Consider the following 25,940-nt stretch of genomic DNA (forward strand, 5'->3'; position numbering starts at 1 on the left):
AATTAATTCCCTCATTTCACCTTCATTCCCAGAAAGTACTTTTGCTGAATATGACAGAATTATAAGTTTACAGTTATTGAATTCTCTTGTTTCTGTCAAGAAATGAGTTATTAGTCTACTTGTTGCTTTTCTAACTTTTTTCCTGTAGCTACTTTCTCATTTTCTGATTTCTTGCAGTTTTATTATATACTTAGGTACTTTTTAAAATCTGCTTGCAACTTGTCAAAGGTTTCTATAATTTATAGTTTAATGCATCATATTATCCTTCTCTATAGTACTCCAGTGTGTTGTTAAACTTCCTCATACAATTTTCTTTTCTTTTACGTTTTCCATAATAATGTCTCTCAATGCTTCATTCTAGACATTTCCTTCTAACCTGCTTTCCAGTTCATTTTCTTTTCAAATATGCCCAATTTGTGTTCAATGTAACCACTGAATAGTTCATTTTAGTTTATATATATATATATATATATATATATATATATATATAAAATTCTATTTTTATACCTCAATTCATTTACTTTTTAAAATATTTTTTAGTTGTAGTTGGACACAATACCTTTATTTTATTTATTTATTTTTATATGGTGCTGAGGATCAAACCCAGTGTCTCACCATGCTAGGCAAGCGCCTTACCACTTAGCTATAACTGCAGCCTCGTAGTTACTATATTATTATAGTTCTAAAATTTCTACATGGTTCTTCTCCAAATCTGTCTTGTCCTTTTAAAAATGTTTTGCTCTGGTAAAATTTTTAACCTTATTGCTTCCTGAATATATATTTTTAAAGGCATTATCTAAAATTTCAAGAGCCCCTAGGTCTTTTTTTATTGTTTTTTGTTACTATCATGCACCACGCTGCATAGAAAACCTGAATCATCATAATCAAATTTCTGACACAGGTTCTTTGAGTCATCTAAAGTTGGCCTAAATATGAGCAAAGGTTGTTTTATTTTCAGTTCCACTTAAATCCTAGAGTGCTGTTCTTTAGAGCCCAAATCCAGGGCATGCGATTTTTCAGGCCCCTAACCTCAGCAGGCCCTGAAGTTCAAATTTTGTCCCTAAGCCTTGAGGCTGTCAAAAATATGAGCAAATTCTCAGCCTTAGAGGCAAATACCCTCAAAGAAAAAGCAGTTCTAAACACTGAGTTACCACTTGTTTAGCTTTCTGTCTTCTGGCCAAATAATTCCTTGTTACCTTGTTCCTCAGATGAGATTTTCAAATGCTTTTTTGGTTGTTTATAGCAGAAGGGTTAGTCCAAATTACCAAGTCTGATATTACTAGAAGCAGAAGTCCTATAACTATTGTGACTCTACCTTTTATCACAGGATCTTTCATTGTCTCTTAATGTGTTCCTTCATCCCATTCATTCAATTATCTGTTATTTTCCTTTTATACCTTTGTAATACACTTTTATCTCACTTTTTGAATTCTTCTAGATTTTTCTCTTGAATACATCATAGTTATTTATTCATATATATCAGAATCATGTGTTAGAGAATCTTTGCCATAAAAACAAATAAATGCAGTTAAAACAGAAATGTTTCCAAGTCGTGCGCGGTGGTGCATGCCTGTAATCCCAGCAGCTCAGGAGGCTGAGACAGGAAGACTAAGAGTTCAAAGCCAACCTCAGCAAAAAGTGAGGTGCTAAGCAACTTGGTGAGACCCTGTCTCTAAATAAAATACAAAATAGGGCTGGGGATGTGGCTCAGTGGTCGAGTGCCCCTGAGTTTAATCTCTGGTACCCCCAAAATAAACAAGTAAATTTTTAAAAAAGTTTCCATCTTATACTTACTGTAAATTCTTCTTCCTCTTCATCACCAGATTCTCCAAATATATCTGCAATAAGATTTCTAGAAAAGAAAAAAATACAAAGACATTCATTTTCTTTCTTCCTATCTGTTTAAGAATCATTCTTAAAAATAGGGTATAATTTACGTACTGTAAAATGTGCAGATTTTAAGTATACAGTTCAATGGGCTTTAACAAATGTTTACACTCATATAACCAACACCTTAATCAAGATACAGAACAATACTGTCTCCCCACAAAGTTTCCTTATATCCCTATAGTCAGCTCCCTACCACCAACATCCGAGAGGCAATCACCACCAATTCCTATCATCATAGTTTTCCTGTTCCTAAACTTCATATAAATGGCATCATATGAAATGTTCTTTCCTTCTTTAACATATTGAGATCCATCCACATTATGCTGTGTCTATCAATAGCTTAGGAGCTAATATCCTAAATGCCCAAAGTCACTCAATTAGGTAAGGTGTATTATACCTTGCCACAAAATTCTAATACAAGTTTTAAAAACTTGAAAGACAACCCCCTTTACATTACCTAAAAAACCCCTTAAAACTCACATATTATCACTTACTCTTCTTCATTGCCTGACTCACTATCACTCCCAAATAGATCTTTCTCTTCATTTTTCTTATCAGATAATTCTTTCCCCACTTCTTCTTCACTGTCAGATGCTACAGTCTTCTCTCTTTTGCTTGACTTATCTGATATAACATCACTGTCAGAGTCATCGGCATCAGAAACAACACGACTTTTCTTTGCTGCTATTGAAAAAGAAAATCATTAATCATATTTTGTCATGGTTGTTGTACATAATACGTGCTTTAAAATGTCAGTACATAATAAAAAATTAAGAGCCCCCTAACAACTTTGAATTAAAAAAACACAAAAAACAAAACTGTCCAGGGTGTAACTCAGTGGTAGAGTACTTGGCTAGCATGCCCAGCCCCTGGGTTCAATCCACAGCACCACCACCACCACCACCACCACCACCACCACCACCACACACACACACACACACACACACACACACACACAGCCCTAAAAGGCTTCTGCAAATTCATATGACAAATTGTCTGTGGAAGCACCATTACTGTCTGAATGTATCTAGTTAATTAGTAGTCACAGAGACGCACAGCTAACTCTGGATACAGTCAGGGGGTTTCACGTTAACATAGCTCTTTGAAATATTACCCTTTCTGGTAAAGAAAACTGAAGTATTTTATACTCCCATTAACTCTTGGTCTAGGCAATCAGAAAGGTAATCAGAAATTAGCAGGTGCTGCAAGAAAAACTCAACGGAAATTTAATATTAAGTTTGGGCAATGATCCCTTGGGGAAATGAATGTCTTAATTATCAAGCTCAATGACAGAATACAGATCTAACAAAACAGAAAGATACAGTGTTTCAAAGTTATAATGTTAGGTAATAAGGAAAGCTATAGCCCCAAATAATGCCTTACATGCTTTTTCTTCATCTTCACTATCAGAAAGCACTGCAGCTTTCCGTTTTGCTACTTTTTCCTCCTCACCATCTTTTTCTTCATCTTCATCACTATCCATTTTTTGCCTTTTGGGTTCTTCCTCCTCACTCTCAGAGCTGTGAAATCTTTTTCTGTCAACATGGCTCTCTGAATGAAAGTCATTCTGCATTTCTGGATTCCCCCCCTTATTTTCCCCATCACTGTCATCATCAGACTCTGGCTTCTGTTTGGGTCTGGAGGCATCCTCCACTTCTGAATCACTGGCAGGTCCTTTCTGAGGCTCCTCACTCTCAGAGTCACTGACTCGGGGTTTGGGGAGCTCCTCATTTTCAGAATCACTGGCCTGATGCCTTGGGGGATCCTCACTTTCTGAGTCACTAATTCGGGGTTTGGGGAGTTCTTCATTATCTGAGTCGCTGGCCTGGTGTCTTGGGGGTTCCTCACTCTCTGAGTCACTAATTCGGGGTTTGGGGAGTTCTTCATTATCTGAGTCACTGGCCCGGTGTCTTGGGGGGTCTTCACTTTCAGAGTCACTGATACGGGGTTTGGGGAGCTCTTCATTTTCAGAGTCACTGGCCTGGTGCCTTGGGGGATCCTCACTTTCCGAGTCACTGATTCGAGGTTTAGGAAGCTCCTCGCTTTCCGAATCACTCATTTGTGGTTTAGGAGGCTCCTCATTTTCTGAGTCACTGGCCTGGTGCCTTGGTGGTTCCTCACTCTCAGAGTCACTGATTTGAGGTTTCAGAGCATCCTCGGTTTCAGAGTCACTGGAAGGACTCTTTTGGAGCTCTTCAATCTCAGAATCACTGGCAGCATGCTTTCTAACTTCCTCGTTTTCAGAGTCACTTGCATGTCCATTAAGCAGCTCCTCGTTTTCAGAGTCACTCCCAGGTAATTTCCTGGTCTCCTCACTCTCAGAGTCACTCCCATGCTGATTAACATCCTCATTTTCAGAATCACTTGCAGGAGGCTCTGCCCGCTCTTCAGATTCGGAATCACTGTCCTTTGGCCTGTGAAGCTCCTCACTTTCAGAGTCACTAGCATTAAGATGTGAGGGCTCATCATTCTCAGAGTCTGTCACATGATGTCTTTTGGTGAGGCCATCTTCTCGATCACTAGGTTCATTCTGAAAAAGCAAGAAAAAATTAGCAACATGTAAGAAAATGTAGTAATGAAATTTAAAAATATTCAACAATTATTTAAATGTGGGGATAGGTGCACTTAAATGTTGAATTCTTGTCCTTTTCCGATATAAAAATATTCCACTTTAAAGGTCAACCTGTAAAACAGCTTACTATGGCTTGGACCCCCCAAAAGGGAAAGGATAAACAAAGTGTAAAGCTTACCTCTAGATTATTATATAGGAGAAACTAATTTTGAAGAGTTGATGAGCTAAATTAAAAAGAAAGAAAGAAAACAAAAGCCTAACTTCTTTATATTCTAATTCCTGAAAAATCTAACTATCTTTCAAAGAAATACAAGCAAACATGGGTAACCAAGTTCTTTTACAAAAAAGCATTTTTAAATTGTATATGGCTGAAATTATTTTAGGGGAAAAGCTATAAAACTTTATTTTATTTAAAGGTTCACGTAAATATATTCTCCCATGGGAATTAAACAAACAAGGAAAGGAGACATCTCCTAAGCACCAATACCATGTTGAGCTCTCTTCTATTAGTACACTTACTTCTCACTGCAGTATTTCTTGAGTCATAGTATAATCATAGTCACAAATCTAGTGGCTCTAGAACAAAAGCTTAGATATTTAGGGAGACATCACTAATACATATTAAGTAACTTGAAATAACTAGTTTGAAAATTTGTTCTAGGGTACAAACAATAATACATGTATAAAAATGCAGAGAAAATATACAAAATTAAACAAACCAAAAAACTTAATAAATATTTCAGGATTTAGAATACCATCTGGAATCTCACTTTTCATAATATACTAGTTTAAAAAGGCCCAAATCTTCATCATGTCAGATTAGGCCCTGACTTCCTTAATAAGACTCCTAAAGCACAAGAAATAAAATCAAGAATCAAAAAATGGGATGGATTCAAACTAAAAATCTTCTTCTCAGCAAAAGAAATAATCAATGAAGTGAAGACAGAACTTCCATTTTGGGAGCAAATTTTTGCCACACACACATCAAGTAGAGCACTAATCTCCAGGATATATAAAGAACTCAAAAAACTTAATACCAAAAAACAAACAACCCAATCAATTAGCTAAATGGGCTAAGGAACTGAACAGACACTTCTCAGAAGATATACACACAACCAAAAAATATATGAAAAAATGTTCAACATCTTCAGTAATTAGAGAAATGCAAATCAAAACTACTCTAAGATTTCATCTCACCCCAGTCAGAATGGCAGTTATCAAGAATACAAGCAATAATAAGTGTTGGAAAGGATGGGGGGGAAAAGGTACACTCATACATTGCTGGTGGTATTGCAAATTGGTGCAACCACTTGGAAAGCAGTGTGGAGATTCCTCAGAAAACTTGGAATGGAACTACCATTTGACCCAGCTATTACTTTAAATCCTTGGTCTATACCCAAAGGATTTAAAATCAGCATACTATAGTGACATAGCCACACAAATGTTTATAGCAGCTGAATTCACAATAGCTCAACTGTGGAACCAACCTAGATGCCCATCAACAGATGGATGGATAAAGACTGTGGTATATATACACAATGGAATATTACTCAGCATTAAAAGAAATAAAGCTATGGCATATGCAGGTAAATGGATGGAGCTGGGGAATATTATGCTAAGCAAAGTAAGCCAATCTTCCCCAAAAAGGCTGAATGTTTTCTCTGATTAGTGGATGCTGATCTATGATGGGGATGGAGGCGGGTGGGGGAGCATGGGAAGAATGGAGGAACTTTGGATTAAGCAAAGGGGAGGGTCGGGAGGGGCTAAAGGGATAGGAAAGATGGTGGAATGAGATGGACATCATTACCCTAGGTACATGTATGATTGCATCTCTACATCGTGTACGACAAGAGAATTGAAATGTTGTGCTCCATTTGTATATGATGAATTGAAACGCATTCTGTTGTCATGTACAACTAAGCAGAACAACAACAGAACAAAAAAAAGAAAAAAAAAGTAAAAGTCTTTTTGTTTGAGTGTCCTCCCTTAAAAATAATCTATTAAGTCAAATACTTCTGTTTAGAATATTATGATTGAGGCTACATGAACTTACCTGGATCAATTTTCAAGAACCAAAGAGATTTTAACAACATATATGCCCACTGTCATACTCCTCAATTTACCCCAAGATCATTAAAGACTAAGTATGCTATGATTACAACTTCAAAGAGAGCACAAAAAATAAGCAAGCATACATAACAAGAAGTTTGAGGAGTTATTCATATTTTATTATTATGACAACACAGAATTCCAAAGAAACACTAACTACTAAATATATTCACTGAAGCTTATCATGTTCAGGAAACTTTCCAAACCCATAAACTTTCAAAATTTCTACTGGGCACTTAGCATCATTCCTTGTCACATCTCTATTATCCTGTTAAAACTAGAATTTATCTATTAAATATGACATTAAGATTGGAGAAGGAGGCTGGGTGCAGTGGTGCATGCATGTAATCCCAGTGGCTTGGGAGGCTGAGACAGGAGGATCCTGAGTTCAAAGCCAGCCTCAGCAACTTCGAGGCACTAAGCAACTCAGTGAGATCCTGTCTCTAAATAAAACACAAAGTAGAGATGGAAATGTGGCTCAGTGGTTGAGTGTCCCTGAGTTAAATTCCTGGTACCCCCCTCCCAAAAAAAGACTGGAGGGCGAATCTTGCAATTATAGTACAAAACTCCACACACTGCTTAAAGTTACTTTAACTATACTTCCTAATTAAAAAAAAAAAAAAAAAAAGATGACATTTATTTAGAATGTAAGCTCTATGAAGGCAGGCATTTTTGGTTTCTTTTCTTTTTTGGGGGGCAGGGGGTGGCAGGGCGAGTGGGGTTGAACTCGGGGACACTTAACCACTGAGTCACATCCCCAGCCCTATTCTGTATTTTATTTAGAGACAGGCTCTCACTGAGTTGCTTAGCACCTCACCATTAACTTGCAATCCTCCTATTTCAGCCTCCTGAGCCACAGGGATTACAGGCGAGCACCAGTGCACCCAACTCTTTTGATTTCTTTTCTTCACAGAGGTATCCCTAGAGCATAGAATGGTCTCCAGCGCGCACGCATACATACACATACACACACACACACACACCATTTGTTGAATAAATAATAAAGGAGTTAAGTGGGAATAACATCAAAAGGAGTTTTAATAATATTTAATAATATTAATTCAATAAGCATTTATTTAATGCCTACTATGTGCAAGGTGCTAACAATCAAAGCTGAACATGTTTCTCAATGCCCAACTCTAAAGAGCTGTTGCCTAATGAAGAGCCAAACAAACAAATCCTAACAATATTTCAAAACTCTACAGGATATATAGCTATATGAAACCAAGCTGCAAAGGTATGTAGATGACAAGTATTTGTGCACTTAGTTTGTGATGACTGGGGCTGGGGATGTGGCTCAAGCGGTAGCGTGCTCGCCTGGCATGCGTGCGGCCCGGGTTCGATCCTCAGCACCACATACAAACAAAGATGTTGTGTCCGCCGAGAACTAAAAAATAAATATTAAAAATTCTCTCTCTCTCTCTCCTCTCTCACTCTCTCTTTAAAAAAAAAAAAAAAGAATAAGTTTGTGATGACTGAGTAAAGAAGTTAACTAGTATGATAGGGAGGGGTAAACAGGAACCAGTAGGAGGCTGTTTAAAATGTTTTCTATGACACACCCATCACATAACTCAAATATTCAGTTTATGTGTGATTCAATTTATTTTAGCTGAAAACAGAAGTAATTCCTGTCTAGGTTCAAAAAAAGAAGAATCGTCCCAGAATCAGTAAGATGAATGACTAACAGACCAATGTAGGTAAGAACCAAGGCATTTCAATTTAGAAAAAGGGACTCTCGGATCTTTTCACTACAGCACTATTAATAATATGACTCACCTCCAACCATGCTATATTTCACTGTCTAGAACCTAAATTTTAAATCCACAGGAGAGACTGTGTAATTGGCAATATCAGATGTGACTCAATCCTCTGGAAGAGAGGCACAGCACTGGGAGACACTCCCAAAGGAGGGAGACATCATAAACTGGGAGTCATCCCAGCACTTATGTGCTACACTCTACCGTGGGTTTCCTGATATATTAGGTAGGCACCGCAAAACAAGCAACTATTAAGTATATTACATATGATAATGATTATAAAACTTACGGAGTCTCATCAATTTTAAAGGAGTTTCATAAAACTTGAGTATCCATTCTATGTGGCCAATTAGGAAAAAAAAGACAGAAATCACTGCATTTAGAAAGTGCTGGTCAATAGACTCAAGCTAGAGAATAAACATAAGCAATGATATCATAGAATTTAGCCAGAGCATATTAGAAATTATGCAATTAAGCTTAAAAACTATCACAACAATATTCAAATTTTTCAGACTGACTTTAGCAATTAAATTGTAAACTCAAAATGCAATTAACAGTAAAAAGTGCTATTGAAATGGCATTTTTTTAATAATGCAAGAAATTCCCTAGTTGGAACTGTCAGAGATATTGAGCACATGAGGTAGTGGGAGGCTTCAGAAATGTCTTCATACAATCATTTACACTGGTGTTCAATCATAAGGAACAGATACACACACACACACACCCCCCCAGTAACTGACACTCTTAAACTGAAAAGCAAGTAAACTGCTGTAAAGCAAATACTAGTATGTAAATTTCATAGTACACTGTCAAACAGAAACCCTTATAAAGAACCAAAGAACCCATCAGAAGTGTCAAACTCAAAACAGTTGAACTTGCAAACTTGCAAAAATTTATCATTATAAACTGGCAAAACACTCCATAGTAATCACACTGTAAATTCCATGAAGAAAAACACTATAGGAGTATTTTCAAAAACCATTTCAGTGGACCCCAGTTCCAGAAAATATAACTAAATCCTCATATTATATTAGTTTCAATTAGTATATAAAGAATCAGAGGGACTGAGAGTGTAGCACATGTGAAGTACTTACTGGCTTGGACTCCTAGAATCAGGAAGGAAAGAAGGAAGGAAGCAAAGATGAATGGATTCATTGACCTGAGGAACCAGCTACTAAAACAATAAATGCTGCCAATCCAGTTAATTTCTAATGAGATGCAATGCTCTGAAAACTCCCAATTTTACCATTAGCACACACATAATAAAATGAAGCTACTAATGAGTGTCCCTTGTCTGGCTGATATTAGAGTAAAAAGTAAAAGCTCATTGAAGAGTACTGGTAAAAAAAAGATTCTGCACAAAGCTCAAGGCTTTTATGATAACAAAGCTAACTCCTGCCTACTTCCAGACTCATTTCTGCCCTCTCAACAACATCAACCATGTGTGCCACACCAGCAGTTACCAAACTTTAGTGTGCACAGGAAATCATTTGGGGATCTTTACTGAAAACCATAGAGACTTTTGTACTTCTCACCTCCACATATTAATCTAGTAGGTCTGGAAAAGGTGCCAAATAATTTGTATTTTAACATGTGATCCACATGACAAATCACATTGAAGAAATCCTTTTCCAGACATGGAACTATTTACTAACTTACCTCCATGCCTTTACAAATTCTGTTCCCTTTGCCTAGATTATCTTTGTTCGCTTGTACTTTTCATAACCCAAAACTTGACAAAAATACTCCTCTCCTGAAGTCTCTTCCATGCTAGATAAAATGAACTTTGTACAATATAATGTATTAGTTAAGATTGCATCTCTTTATTAGTTAAGGCCTGGGGTCTAAACCTTAGTTCTGCCACTTTATATTGTTTGACATGAGGAAATGTTCTTAATCCTCAAAGCTACTATGTCCTCAATTTAATGGACTCAGGAATAATTATCTGTACCTTAGAGGGCTATTCTGGGGTTAAATGCATGTAAACAAATTAAGAACTAAATCCTACTAATTATTAATTACAAAATATTCACCCTTCCAGAGACAACCCAAATGTATCCTCTGTGAAGACCCAGATGGTCAGCCATTCCTTCTTCCTATCCCTGTAGCATCTTGTACTTCTATTTCACTGAAAAGTGACAGTTTACACATTTATTTTCGTCATACACTGACCTTAAGAAACCATTTTTAAAAAATGTATCTTTCACCTGAAGAATAAAAAGACTCAAACTACATTCAATGAAATGAAAAAGAAATCACATAAGCAACACATAACAGAAAACAATGTCCAATTCCTAACACCCGGAAGGTGTAGATGAAATGGAAAGAACTAGTAAGAAATAAGGTAAACAAGGACAGCAATGGCCAAGAAACTTTCCAGCTACTTTGATGTTATTCCCCAGCTTGGTAGAAATATCCAAACAAAAGCAGACTACCATCTTTACTCAATTCAAAGTGAGGCTGGAGTTAAGGGAGGCCGTCTAACTTCAACAGCAGATGGATGATGGGGCCCACTGTAGCTTGATTTGCTCTTAGAAAACAGTAAGACGCCAGGTTCCATTTCCAAACAACCTCTTCCTCAATAGTCCCACATAGTTTTTTTCTGTGGGATCCTCAGCAGGGGAAAGCTCTACTTTTCTATGTAGATGAAATGTACAGGCTTCTTGAATTAAAAAGCAAAACAATAACAACAAAACCCCTGTTATTTCCTTCAATATAGTTCCCAGGAAAGAGACACCACCTGCCCAAAACCCACAGAGCTAATTTCACACTGTCCAGGAAAACATTAAAGTGAAACAATGAAAATCAGAACTGGCAACTAGTTATAACTAGATCACAAAAAAGGACTACCTCTCCATGTGGTGCTCAAAATGCTTATGGTTTAATACGGGGTGCACCCCAAAAGCTCCTGTTTTCATGCAGAAATGTTCAGGTAGATTATGACAGCTATAAACTCATCAGTGTTTTAATCCACCTGATGGATTAATAATTTGGATAGGCTAACTGGGTGGTAACTATATGCAGGTGGAGCATTACTGGAGGAAGGAAGATCACTGGGAATGTGCCCTTTGGGAATATATATTTTATCCCTAGCTCCTCTCTCTCTCCCTGCTTTCTGACTGCCATGAGCTGAGCTTTCCTCTACTATGCCCTTCTGTGATAATGTTCTGCCTTGAGCCCAAAGCAATGAGGTCAGCTGCTCCTGGACTAACACCTCTGAAACTGTGAGCCCATATTAAATTTTTCCTCCTCTAAGTTGTTCTTGTCATGTATTTTGGTCACAGGGATGAAAAACCGACTAACAGAAATATCTACCTATTTATTGTATAGAATAATAAGAAGGGTATTGTAGTTTTCAAAGCTATTACATTAAGTTTTAATTTAATCCTCATTACAACCTTTTTTAGTTCACTATCAAGACAGTGAAGGGGTAGCTCACAAAGATGAAATAATTTTTCCAGGGGCTGGTAATGATTAAGTGGCAAAGCTAGAATTTGAAATCAAATTCTGGCCATACTGTCCTTCACTATAAAAAGTTATGCAAATACAGAACATTTCATCATCATTCCAGAGAGATTTGGTATTACATCATCTGGTCCATACTTAATTCTTCAGCATCACCTCTCATTAAGCTACTCCATTTTCCATCCACAACAATCACTCCTGAAATACACCAAGTCCTTTCAAATTCTAGGCCTACTGTATCTGCTGCACCTCTATCTAGGATTACTACCATTGCTACCTGTAACCTTTTTCTCCAGCTGGAAATATTATACTCATTCCTTATTCAGTTGAAACATCATATCTACTGATGATATGATATCCTCCCTCCCTCCCACAGAACTTTGTATGTGTCCTTCATACAGCGATGAGTTATACAAGTAGCCTGTTTGCATGTCTGCTACACTCATCTATAAAGGACTATAGTTCTGTAAGAACCCTGTAGTTTCAAGTTTGCATTGTTATGCCAAGTAAACAGCAAACATTTTAAAAACAAGTCTTGAAAGACATGGATAATAAATCACACATTACATACACTTTTAGTGTATTTCAAAAGTATTGCAATCTAGAGCTCAGTGGTAGAGCACTTGCCTGGCATGTGTGAGGCCCTGGGTTCAATCCTCAGCACCACATATAGATAAATAAAATAAAAGATCCATTGACAACTAAAAAACTATTTTTTAAAAAAGTATTTCAATCTAAAAGTTTAATTTTTGCTTTAGAAACTATAAGACAAAAGTCAGAACAGAAAAATGCCTATAGTCTTCTGGTGCAGAGATACCAGGGCAATTGGAAATGCAGAGTCTTCAAAAAAAAATGGGGAAGTGCAAATTTTAGTAAATTTTCTCCTACTCTCCTCTCTATCCTTCCATATAATCTATTAAGAAAACATAATTTGATATCCAAATTATATTAAAGACAATTAAAAATGGAAAAAACAACAAAATAAAAAAAACTGCCAGTAGAAAAAGGTTTATCTTTCCAGATTTGAAAGGGTTCGTTACAAGGTTCTTCTAAAATTTCAGTACATTTTCAATCACTGCATGCATGCTCATAAAAAAGGGTGACAAAATGATGGCAATTATTCTACTTATTTTCTCTTCAATTTTAAAGATTAATGTGCACTATAGAATAAAAAACGAAATGTGACTCATACCACCCAAAGATTACCATCACTTTGGTACAAGTAATCTTTTCATGTATTTTCAATTTAAAAAATTAAATTAGGATCTAGAGTTACAATTTTATAGCCTATATCTTTCAAGTAACATGTTGAATTCTCCCATATCATTCAAAATTCTTTGAAAACAATTTTAAGATTGCACTGAATTCCTCATTTTCTACACTGTCAAATATTCATGGTTTCCTTTCTTATGATCACACACCTAATTATTCCATTTCAGTGTTCTCAGCCCAAGGTCAGTTCTAGCTCCTCATCCAAGTGGTATCTGGGGATTCAAGGGGTCATTTTGGTTGTCAAGTATAAGGTTGGTAATTGAGGGGTGATCATGTATATGTCACTAGTATTTCATGGGGAACCAAGATGTTAAATATCCTGTAATGCCTAGGCATGTGCTTACAGGCCCACAGCAGGTTTGGTAGAATCTCTTGACCAGAAAAGCAACCCAAGGCTGCTCTCTGTGCAGGGTTGGCAACTGACAGGACCTGGGAACCTGATCCACACACATAAAACGAGATGAGAAAGCTCAAAGGGCCCAATGAAAACTGTAGTAAGACAAGCAATTGAATGGGGGAAAATGGAAAGGTTTGGCCAACCAGAAAGAGATAAAAATGAAGCCAAATGAGGACTTCTGGCATAACAGCATGAGAAGTTCTGTTGACCTGCTCCCCAGTGAAACCGACAGGAAATCTTTCAAAAGTAATCATTTAAAGCCTCTGGAAATAGTCCTAAGAGCAAAAAGCAAATAAATAAAAAAATCCATAAAAATTCAGCAAGAGTATCTGGTATTTGAAAAACAGATCATTCCTTCCTTTCAACCTCACAGCTCTGCAAGACAGAGAACCTTCTCTAGACAATAACACAGGGCTCTCTCTTCTCCTTTCTCCCAGTCAGAGGATTCCTTCCTAAAGCAGGGCATTCGACTCTTGGATGCCCACTGCTAAGGATAAGGCCTAGCAGAGTGCACCTGTGAGGTGGAGAACCTCATTTTCTGCCCCACCATTACTTAATTTTAATGAAGAAGGTTCCGCCTTGGGTGAAGCACTTTGAGAATACAAGCGCTCTTCTCACCCTGGCTCTGGCTTGTGAGACTGCACTAGGAGAAGAGCTGCTGTTTCACTCCCACCTCCCACTAAACAGGTCGGTTTCTAGAGGTCGGTGTGACGAGCTCTACAGACCTGGTTCACATTTTGCCTGGAGAAAACACAGATCATAAATCAGATAGCTCCCAATCATTCCCCAAAGAAACTGACTTCATTGGCAATATGATTTGGGAAAGTTGTGGTTGGAAGGCACCTGGGACTGAGATTCAAGGTACAGTCTAAACTGTAGGATATCTAGTTTGCAGAACAGAACCAGGGACAGCTGGGAGGAAACACACTGGGGTTAAAATACTCTCAAATACTGTTCTCAGAAATCCTTTAAAGGAGCCATAATTTGATGGTATTACTCTGAAGAGCAATTTATGTTCCAGGGCATGTTCAAAAACAATAGCACAATCAAGGGGAAACAAGGGAATTTAGTAGCCAGTTACAGTTAGAAAAAGGAAACAGTCCTGATCATCTAAATGTCAACAATTAGGGACTCACCAAATAAGCACTAAACCAACGTCAGACCACCAATTGAAAACATTTGAAGAAATGGGCAGGCATGGTGGTGCATGCCTATCATCTTGGCAGCTAGGGACACTAGGGCAGGACGACTGCAAATTCAAAGACAGCCTCAGCAATTTAGTGAGGCTCTAAGCAACTTGGCAAGAATTTGTCTCAAAAAAATGGGTGCTGAGGATGAGGCTCAGTGGTTGAATACCCGGGGTTTGATCCCTGGTACAAAAAAAAAAAAAAAAAAAAAAATTTTTTTTTTTTTTAAATAAATGTATAGTATGCAGTTAGGCCTAGAACAGACCATTTTTTTCTTGTCAATATTCCCTAACAATACAGCATCATAACTATTTACATAGCATTTTTGTTATATTAGGTATTATAAATAATCTAGAGATGATTTATATAGGAGGATGTGTATAGGTTATACGCAAATATCATGCCATTTAAAATTTGCACATGCATGTACTGAAGACCCAGCCCAAGCTTTCTGTTCAATAAGTACATGATATACTACTGGACTATACTCCCAGTCTTCATTTCATTTTATATAAGGGATCTGGGCATCCTCTGGGTTTAGTATCCACCAGGGTGGAAAAGACACCTGGAACCAATCCCCCTGGACATGGAAGGATGAGTGTAATGTTGCACCAATACTATGAAACGATTAAAATTACACTTAGTGGGGCTCTTTAACAATATCAGTAAATACTTAAGGCATAATCTTAAGTGAAGAGATAATAGACACAAAATATACATAGTAAAATTTCAAGTAGTTTAAAATATACACATACTTTATAAGCATGGGAGAGAATTAAAATGTAGGAAATACAATGTCAAAAAGTTAATAGCTATTTATGGGATTACTTACACTAATTTTAATCTTCTTTAAATTTACTGATATAATTTCCGAATTTTTAACATATCCATTTATATATTTAGAATCCATATTATTACAAAGAAGTAGCAGCAAATGCCTAAACAAGAACCTTTATCATGTTTATAACTAAATCAAGAGGCCCTGAGATAATCAAAGCTGACACCTAGGGTCAATCTCCTAACGTTGTTTCCAAGGTGGAAATTTAAAATACTACACTCTAAATGTACTATAATAATGCTGACATTATCACTTAGCCCCTACCTATTAATTTACTGGGATTTCGCCTAAATATTTAAGGGCCTACAAAGAAAAAAAAAAAACAAAAAAACAAGAGTGTCATTGAAATAATTAAATGATGAGCCATTCCCATACCTGTATTTAGCTCCCTCTTACTATTCCACTCATCCTACATTACACTCATCCTTACTACTCACATTGGCTCCTTGAAAACTTTAAGCACACTCTCACTTTGGGGTTCTTCATGGGAGTGTTTTTTCCTTCAGACACATAAATGTGTCGCTATTCCCTCAGCTCCCTTCCTGCCTTGGCTCAAATGTCACTTTTTCTTTTCTTTTTTTGTGGTGGTGGGGGTTGAACGCTGGGCCTCCCACATGCTAGGTTAGTGAGCTACCTCTGAGCTCCATCCTCATTCCTTTTTAATTTTATTCTGAGACAGGATATTGCTAAGTTGTCCAGGCTGGCTTTGAATTTATGATTCTCCTGCCTCAGCCTCCCGAGTAGCTAGGATTATAAGCATGCACACCACACCTGGCATTATTTCTTAATTTAACACAGAAATTTGCCCTCCATACTGATGTCCTTCATTACATTCTAATTTCCCCCAAATCCACAACATTTGTCACCTTCTAGCAAACTACAATTTTAAAAAACAGTACGTTGTTTTAATGTCTTTCTTCTCTCACTGAAAAATAAATCCAAGAAAAGGATTCTGGCTTTTAGTCACTGATATGTCCAAAACACCTTAAGGAAAAAAAAAAAAAAAAACATCTAACACATATATAAAGTGCTCAATAAATGAGAAATGTATGAATATACTAATGACACAAACATATAAATATAAAAAATGACATGACTCTATAATGATAGTCAATACAATTTGCAAGAATATCTAGTATGTAAAATTGGTAATTTTTTATGTGTTTAATTAAGCAAATCTATGGCACAAAAGTTCTTAGAAAATCTGTCTATCTTGGAGCTGAGATGTGGGGCTAAGTGGTAGAGTGTTTTCCTAGCATGCACAAGTCCCCAGGTTCAATCCCCAGCACTGCAAACAAACAAAACAAAACAAAAAATACAAAAATAAGAATGATGGAGTGATTGAGAAGAGTTTTGGAGCATGGTGGTACATGCCTGTAATCCCAGCCACCTGTCAAACCGAGGCAGAAGCATCGCAAGTTCAAAGCCAGCCTCAGCAAATTAGTGAAAAACATCTCTCCATTTTTATCATTCCTATTTGTTTATGTCTAAGACACACTGACTCATTGAAAAATGTCCCAAATTTATTTTGTTAACACTGTATAAGACAGACTATATAACCAAGGAGGCAGATTAAGTTGTTTTAAAAATATTTATGTATTAGAACGAATATTAAAATGTATAGAGAATCCAATACTGTATTATTACAAAAGTAGCTTTTAAAACTACACTTGTTTTTTTTTTTTTTTTTATCATATGAATCTCAACAATTCAAAACAAGAAGGCCAATTCCTGATACAAGTTTTATTAAGTGAAAATTTCCTAACTTTTTATTTCAACTTTTTTTCAGGCTGCAAATGCTCATAGCCCCTTCAAGATGATATCTGAGGATTAGGGAAGCCAAGTGAAATATCAAAGGCCTGGCTCATTATCTGATTTCATATACTTAGTTAAAACTGCCTAAATACTTGAAATTCAACACAGTCAGAACTTATTTCCCTTTTATTACATCAGTAACCAGACCATCCCTATTTATTTTTAAAGCAGTTTTCTATTACTTCATACTTTTCTCTCAGAGATTAAATCCCAAGTCCTATGGCAGGGTCTCTACAATTTCTAAACTTAAAAACAGGTCTCACAAAAGTACAAGGAAAAATCTTCCCCAAAGATATTTAGCCAATACCTCTGAATGCCGTTCTATGCTTCCAGTATCTGATCCAGAGTGTTGCTCATTTACATCATCCTCACCATCAGATCCAGAATCCCGTTCATCCTGCACTGGGGTAGCACCACCATCATCTGCTTAAACATAAAACAAAAATCCACTTACAGTTAACATGGATGACACCTGTAGCTGAAACAAACACAATGATTTAAGACTATCCAAAGCAAAAGTTACTACGGACAAAGCAAAACTAATGATGGTAATATTTTGAGCAAAGCAATACAATAGTCATACAAATACCAACATTATTAACATATGGCGCATGTGGCAGCAAAAATACTCCATAAACGGAATGTAAAGCTTAAAAAACATCATTAAATACCACGTCAGTAACTTGTAAGTAAAGTGCTATTTATTTCAAATTTATGTTAAAAACTGTCTTTCTCTCCAGAGCACTTACCACCAACTTCTAATGTACTATGCGATTTTTTTCAAGTTATTCTGCTTTCAGTTCACAGCTGAATCCCTGGAACCCAGAATACTGCCTGGTACATGATATAAAGTATCTGTTTATGAATGAAAAGCACAAGGAACTCCAGTCCAGAAATAGTCAAAACTCATTAAAGCATATATTACAATATTTTTTAAAAAAATCAACCATAATTATGAATTGGTACCTAACTTTAAGCAATATTTTAAAAATCCAAAAAGTGACGAAATCACTCTCATATAAATGAGCTACTGTACTTAGCTAGAGTAAAGTTAAGAAGTCACAATAAAAAGAATAGTTTTTTGGGAAAAAAAAAAGAATAGTTTTTTGGGGAAAAAAAAAGAATAGTTTTGAAGTTTAACAATTACACAGCATCAGTGGGAGGATAGATGAGAAGAGGGCGTTAAAAGGTTAAAATACTGTCCTGGCATAATAGGAAAGCATTACAGAACGACTAAAAATGATGCAAGAAGAGACAGCATAAGTTAGGAAGAGAGGTAAATACTAAAAGTTTAGAAATTAGGAGGGGGGGGTGTCAGGGAACTGCTATCTATTACCTCAACTTGTTACCTCTTTAAACACAACCTACCTACTATAATACATACAGCTACCTTTTTTTAAAAAGCAACTTTAAAACACAAATGAATTGAAAAACTCTTTTGAAAACATCAGAAAACGTTTTAACCAAAACAGAAGTGCATGCCTGAAAAGCACTTACAATCACTGTTATTTGCTGTCACAAGTAAGGAATTAAAAGGAAACCAAAACAGGAGAGAGCTTTATGTCCTAACAACTAAGCACTTTTGATACAGAATGTACAAATGGCAAAGGACCCCACTAGGTCCTACCTTACTCAACTTTATATCCCGGTGCCAGGGCTTGCCCAACGGGGATAAGTGTACAAGAATAAGAAGGAAGGCAGACCAAACTTGGGTGAGGAAAAAGGAAAGCTCTTAAGGTAAAGGAAAGGCAAAAAGTCATCAATAACAGCCAGAGAAGCACTCCTTACAACTCAGACAAAGGTCCGGCACTTACATCCTGGGAAGCCAGTGTGGCAGGCGAATTAAATGAGCCCTAACTTGGAATGAAAAGTCTAGGAAGGGTCCCCAGCCTCCTACTGAACAATTTCCTTGGGTTCTCAAAAAACCCGTAACTTCTGAAAGATCCTTAACAGGAAAAGCCTCTTCTTTCCCAACACTCTGCACACGGCAGGTGCTTGATATAGGTAGTGACTTCCCGATTTCAGAAAAAACCTTCACCTATTCGGAAGATGTCTTTCCCTCAAAGATACCCTCTCTCCAAGGTTCTAACTTGGGCCGGCAGCTCGCTGATCCGCAGGCTCGTCTCCGGGGTTTTTCTCCCCGCTCCCGCGAGAGCGCGAGGCCAAGGCCCGCCGAGGAATCGCTCGCTCCCCAACCCGAACCCACCTGACTGGTCGCCACTGTAATATTCCGAGTCCATGGCAGGCGGGCTCTCAGCGGGGAGTGTCCGCGCCCCGCGCCGCCCCCGTCACCTCCTTCCTGGTGGTATGACCTCCGATGGCGCGACCCGGTGCTGAGGCTCCGGCCTAACCGGAGAACTCGGAGAATATGAAAACCGCAACAGCAGAGACGAACGCTTCGACCTGGTAGCCCAAGCAGAAAAGGCCGTACCGGGAAAGCCAGCAAGCGTGCGGGTCGGCGCTCTACTTCCCAGAAGCACCTCTGAGACCAAAATGGCGTCTGCCCACGACCCTCAAAGGAATGCAGTGCGCAGGCGCTATCATGCGTCAAACCGGCCAATGAGAAGACGGAATAGTAATGACGCAACGCACCGCCGGAAAGGAGACTACTGGGAAAAATGAGCGGGAGCTTTAGTTAAATACGCCCCTCCGGAGGAGTCTGGTTTGTCCTGCGTGGGAGCGAGGTTTCTCTCTTGAGTGTGTCGGCCCCTTCTTGGAGGAACATCAGAATTACTCTTGAGAAAAATGGAGGCTCCGAAAATTACATTTTGTATCTTTAGGTCAGATAACTCTCAGTCCTGCAGCTAGGCGAAAGACTCCCGCCCTCGGTGTGTCGAAGGGGTGGCGCACTGTTCTCTGGGACTTGTAGTTCCAAGTCTAGGCAGTGTTGATGCATTACTAACTGAAGTGACCAAGACCTCCTTCGAGGCATTTTTACTTCCTTTCTTTATAAAATAACTATTTAATTTCCACCTTAAGGACCCATTTGATCAACAATAAGAAGTACAGATCTTTGCCTGCAGAAAGATCACCTGATGAAACCTGAGGAGGGTCATGTTGCACCTAAGCTCTGTGCTCCTGAAAACAGGATGGTTAAGAAATGTCCTCTTCACCTGTTTGTTCCTGAAACAGCTCATTGTAACGAACCACCCTTCTCCATATGACTTAGTTAAAAAGACCTACAGATGATCCCCTGTTCACCTGTGACAAGCCCTATATGGCCAGGGACAGACAGACCCTCTAAGTTCCTGTTCATGGTCTCAAGACTGATTAGCTGAGATTTGAACTCTGTACCCTGAAACAAGCTACACAAAACGTTTCTGTTCATCCTACCAACAAACTTTTCCCTATAACTAAATAATCCCAGCTATTCCATCATCCTCCCACCCCCCATCACCGAACTAAAACTGTCTAAGGCAAAACCATCCTGTAAGGTTCTTGCTTAGCATCTGGATGGGCCATCTTAAGTGACATCCGTCATTTTAAGAAAAGTTTCGCTTTCCCACCCAAGCCCTTTTTTGCAAAAGGCTCACCACTCCCTCATACCAACCCCACTTTGCATTAGGACCCATCCAGCTCTAATCCTTGAGCCTGCCCCATAAAAGTCCCGGAACCCAAGTCAGTATTGCCTCTCTCTGTCTATGGACAGATGTGCCTTTGTCAGCTCTAACAAATAAACTGTTGTGTGTATCTCTGCCTGATCTCCATCTTTTATTTCTTGCTTGCCCAGTTCCTTGCTTTCCTTTTACACCCTACCAAGACCATACATATCTGGGGTTTCCCCTTATAGCAATAACCTGAGTAAAGTCCATTATCTTGTTTATTTTTGTCTTAGCCCAGTAAGAGCACTTTGCCTCTTGATTGGAGGAGGGTCCATGGTGGGTATGAGCAAAGATCCTTCAGAAGATGTAGACTTGTAGAATGGGGCCTTTTCTTACCACTAGAGAGTTATGGTCCCTTTGATAGCCAGTCAGAGTATGCTGGCAGCACCCAGTTCCAGGCTTGAAAAGGAAGAAAGGGGGAGGGTTATTTCTCTCTGGTGTGGTGGAAAAAGCCTTAAAATCCAAGTTTTGCACCTTCTGCTGTGGTAATGACATTTTCTGAGGCTGTCATGAGAATCAGAAGAGCAAAGAATTAACAGAGTCTAGAATCAGAGATGCAAATTTTAAATATTTGCCTCTTTCTCTTTGATAAAGAGATCCAGGCTCTGAGCTCTCTTCTAAAGAGTGGGCAAGATTGTACCTACATAAATAGAGCAGGAGAAATAAGAAGACCAAGAGGAGTCTTAATGGCAGGGAACCCAGCACAAATTCTGCCTTAAGACCTTTGAGTTTCACTAGAGATATAAGACTAAAAGGAAGTGATTGGGTTATAGCCAATGCAATTGAAAGAGGAAAAAGAGGAATTTCGACATAACTTTCCTGGTGGTTTGGAGAATGGAGAAATTGAAGTGGAGAGAACATTCAACAATGTGCTGAGCCCCCAGAAGGCTGCAAAGAAGCATCAGGTCCAGCTTTTACTCAGAAAGCCAACAAGTAAGTTCGTGAAATAGGATATCCCTTTCAAAGAAACATAGTGTGGAGCTCCTTTTTACCAACTGTCCATCCTCTGCAGCCCCCTGGCAGAGAAGTTCTTGAATGGCACAGAGATGCTTTCTGGGTCTTGGATACCTCAAATTTTGACAACTGCCATCTTCCCACCCCACAGGCCTCACTCTAAAATTAGCCAGTTGGCTCATAGTGGTTATGATAGTGAGATGCCCAGGAGGAAAACTCTCCCTTAACTGATAACCCAGAAACACTGAGTTCCTTACATGAATATAAGATTTATTCAGCCAGACTCTTAAGATATTGTGACCTGCTGAACATGTCAGGGAGTGAAAGTCCATATAATCTAAGGATCAGCCTCATACTGGCAGAGCTGCAGACTGGGGAAAAAGAGAATTAGTGTTACAGAGTTTGGGCTTTCCTGGAAACTGAGGCAGTGCAAAGACCTCCTCTTTAAACGCCAGTTCTTTTTTTAAAATTTTCTTTTAGTTGTAGATAGACACAATATCTTTATTTTTATTTATTTATTTTTATGTGGTGCTGAGGATCAAACCCGGTGCCTCACGCTTACAAGATAAACGCTCAACCACTGAGCTTCAACCCCAGCCCTAAACCCTAGTTCTTATAATCAAGTCAGAAAAAGATTTCAGACATGTTATTAAGAATAGGAGGAATATATTTATTGAAGGGTTAGGAAAAGGGAAAGGTGACACTCTCTAGAGAGAGAATGGGTTCTCTCAGAGAAGAGACAATGTGCCTCTCCTGCACTCCAGTTTTATTGGGGGAGCCCATGGAAGTTTCCAGAGAGTTCTGTCCAGGTCTACCTCTTGATTTTTGACTGACAACAGGGTGACATCAGACTTTAATGTACCAATTGGCATGGCAATGCTAGGTTCCCTTGGCCCATGTTGAGCAATTCGAATTGGATTTTTAATCATTTTTACAGGTTTTGTGGTTAGAAGTAATTATCCTTATCTTCCAGAATCTGGCCTGTGAAAAGATCAAATGTCTCTTCCTTCAAAGTAACTTGGGTTCCTCATTTAAACCTTATTGCCTGCCTACATTTCCTTGCACATAACAGGTAGTTTGCTGAGGAATGTGACATATCCTGTCCACTTAGGCCAGGCAGGGCTGCAGGTAAATTGCTTTTTGGCAAATAAAGTGCATGGGGGTCAGCACAGTGGGCTCATTTTATATAATTATTCTGTTAACCTCGTTTTCCCACTGTTCTCATCTTTCTATCCCCTAACACTAGGTTTTGGGCCTAGCGCTAAGCCTTCTTGTGCTTGGTGAGTTGGAACAAGCTACCATCTTTATCTAAGCCTCAGTTTCCCCATGTGTCAAATGAGAGTGTTGAATCAGAGGACTGCAAAGACCCACTGAGCTCATTGATTCAATGTCGGAAAAAACAGGTCTCCAAATCTGGCCCTGTTTCCTGCATTTGACAAGCCACTAGGGGGCCGTACAAGAGAAGAAACAAAATGAGTACACTGTAAGCCGAAGGTTTGGCTGTGTGCCTCTCAGGATTCCCAGCCTCATAACTCAGTAGGACAAAGTTGCAAGATTTGTCCCACCAATATTGTTCATGATACTGAAAAATAGGGACCCACTTGAAAGCTCATTGATAGTGAGTAATAAATAAACATCAGTTACCGTGGCACATCTTGCAGTTATCAACACAATTGAAGTGGATCTTTATCTGCTTACATGGAAGGGTGTCCAGAAAATATTAGTAAGTGTAAAAAAAAGTCACCATAGAATAATATCAATATTATAATTTTATTTATGTGACCCACCAAACTGCAAACAAATAAAAATGCAACCTAAGAATTTCTTAATAAATATGGAGGGAAAAAGACTTTCCAACAATGACAGGAGCCCAAAAGCTGTAAAACAAAAGGCTGAAAAATCTGCAACATAAAATTTAAAACTTCTAAAAATTAAAACAAAAAATCTACACACTCAAAACAATATCCCATTTGTAAAGTCAAGAGATAAATTATTAGAAAATATTTTAACTTTTTACAATTTATATCAGATCAAGAGCTGATCTCCTTATGCATATAGAGCCCCTGGAAATCAATAAGAAAAACAATAACAGAAAAATGGACAAAGGATATGACAGTTCCCAGAAGAGAAAATGCTTATAGCTCTAAGATAATTAAAATATATCCACCCTAAAATGAGAGAATAGCACATCAAAATCATATTGAGACACTACTTGTCACTCCTCAAATGGTAAAAATTGGATAACCTTTTTTTTGGAGAAGGAGGCTCTTCCATGAGGTGTGGTGTGAGTATATTGGTGCAGTCCTTCAAAGACAGCAACTTGGAAATGTTTATAAAGATTACAAATGCAGCTGGGCACTGTGATGCACGCCTATAGTTCCAGCGACTTGGTAGGCTGAAGCAGGATGATCACAAGTTCAAGGACAGCCTCGCAACTCAGTGAGACCCTCAGCAACTTAGCAAAACCCTGTCTCAAAAGAAAAAATAATACAACTCATTAGTAGAATGCCTCTAGGTATAATCCCCAATATAAGGTCCTTGCTTAGATTCTGAATGGCCATCTTAAGTGACAGCTGACATCTTAAGAAAAAGTTTTGCTTTCCTGTCCAAGGGCATTTCTGCATTAGGACCCACCTGGATCTAATCCCTGAGCCTGCCCCATAAAAGTCCCAGAACCCAAGCCTGTATTGCCTCTCTCCATCTATGGAAAGATGTGCCTTTATTTGTCAGCTCTGACAAATAAACTCTCTGTGTATCTCTGCCTGATCTCCGTCTTTCATTTCTCACTCACCTGCCTCTGGGTTCCTTGCTTTCCTTTCACCCAGTACGAAAAAAATTAAAAATTGACCTTTGACTTAGCAATACATTTGTCTGTTGACTTAACAATTTCACTTCAGAAAATGTATTCCACAAATATACCTAACTACATGCAAAATGATGTATTTCAAAATTATTTATTGTGGCACTATTTGTAATAGCAAAAGGTTGTAGATAATTTTAATATCCAGATAGTAATGATCACGAAATTATGATATATGATGGAATGTTTTCTAACTGTAACAAAAAAAATGATCTGTTTTATATACTGATTTGGGAAGAATCAGTATATAAAGCTGAATCCAGTGAAAAAAATATAAAACGAAGAACAGTGTTATAATATGCCACTTACTGTGAAAAGGAGGCCTGGTTTAGGTCTTAGGTGTTCTCCAAAGGCCCATGCATTAAAGATTTGGTCCCCAGCCTGTGGCACTATTTCGAGATGGTGCAACCTTAAAGAGGCAGGACCTAGTGGAAGGAAGTTGGGTCACTGGATGTGGGCGCTTGAAGGATATTGGGTTCCTGGCCCCTTCCTCTTTCTCTTTACTCCCTGGTGAGCACAAGACAAACAACTCCCTCTACCATGCAGTCCCCACTATGACATACTGCACTGCCACAGACCCAAAGCAGTGTGGCCAAGCACCTATGGGCTGAAACCATGATTAGGACACGGGGGAGGGGAGTGCGGGGGAGGGTGGCGAGGGGATAATATATATTTGTTGTGACTTATAACTCTATTAACTATTTTTTTTTAAATCTGAAAATTATAAAACAAGTATTGACTGTTGGAAGAAGGAAAAAAGAAGAAGCCTTTAGTTTTTTTGTAACACATAATACTTTTGCCCCAAAGGACATCTTCTATTTGGTTCTAAATGGTGTGATTATGATGGCTAATTTTAGGTGACAGTTAAAATGGATTAGGGGATACCTAGAAACCTGTTAAAGTGTTAGTTGGGGTGTGTCTTTGAGGGTGTTTCCAGAGAAGATTAGCATGTGAGTCTGAGTGGACTAAGTGGGGAAAATCCCCCAACATGGGTGGGTACCATCCAATTGGCCAGCAGCCCAGAAAGAAGAATGCACAGAATGGATTGGTCTCTTCTCTGGGAGCTGGCATAGAATTTCTCTGCTGCATTGGACATCAGAACTCCAGGCATTCCAGCTTTGGAGCCCAGGTCTTGCACCAGCAGCCTCTTGATTCTCAGGCTTTTAGCCTCAGATTCTTACACCATCAGCTTCTATGGTTCTAAAGTCTCCAGACTTGGACC

General features: G+C 38.3%; 1 protein-coding gene across 3 annotated transcripts in view; it reads right to left on the reverse strand.

Moving 5' to 3' along the window:
- Positions 1–20,272, reverse strand: part of IWS1 (interacts with SUPT6H, CTD assembly factor 1) — a 37,381-nt gene extending 17,109 nt beyond the window's left edge. Inside the window, exons 1-5 of one of the 3 annotated variants that reach the window (XM_081262054.1) lie at positions 19,509–20,272; positions 17,610–17,725; positions 3,274–4,420; positions 2,385–2,571; positions 1,795–1,852 (exon numbers count right to left, since the gene is read on the reverse strand). In XM_081262054.1, the coding sequence (XP_081118180.1) occupies positions 1,795–1,852; positions 2,385–2,571; positions 3,274–4,420; positions 17,610–17,725; positions 19,509–19,542 (1,542 nt within the window). In that variant the 5' untranslated portion in view covers positions 19,543–20,272. Of the gene's footprint in view, positions 1–1,794; positions 1,853–2,384; positions 2,575–3,273; positions 4,421–17,609; positions 17,726–19,508 lie in introns of all 3 variants that reach the window. The other 2 variants (XM_081262052.1, XM_081262053.1) reach the window with 2 other exon arrangements.
- Positions 20,273–25,940: the final 5,668 nt, after the last annotated feature.

This window comes from Spermophilus citellus (assembly GCF_964194105.1).
Source record: "Spermophilus citellus genome assembly, chromosome: 11".
In the NCBI taxonomy this organism is placed as follows: domain Eukaryota; kingdom Metazoa; phylum Chordata; class Mammalia; order Rodentia; family Sciuridae; genus Spermophilus; species Spermophilus citellus.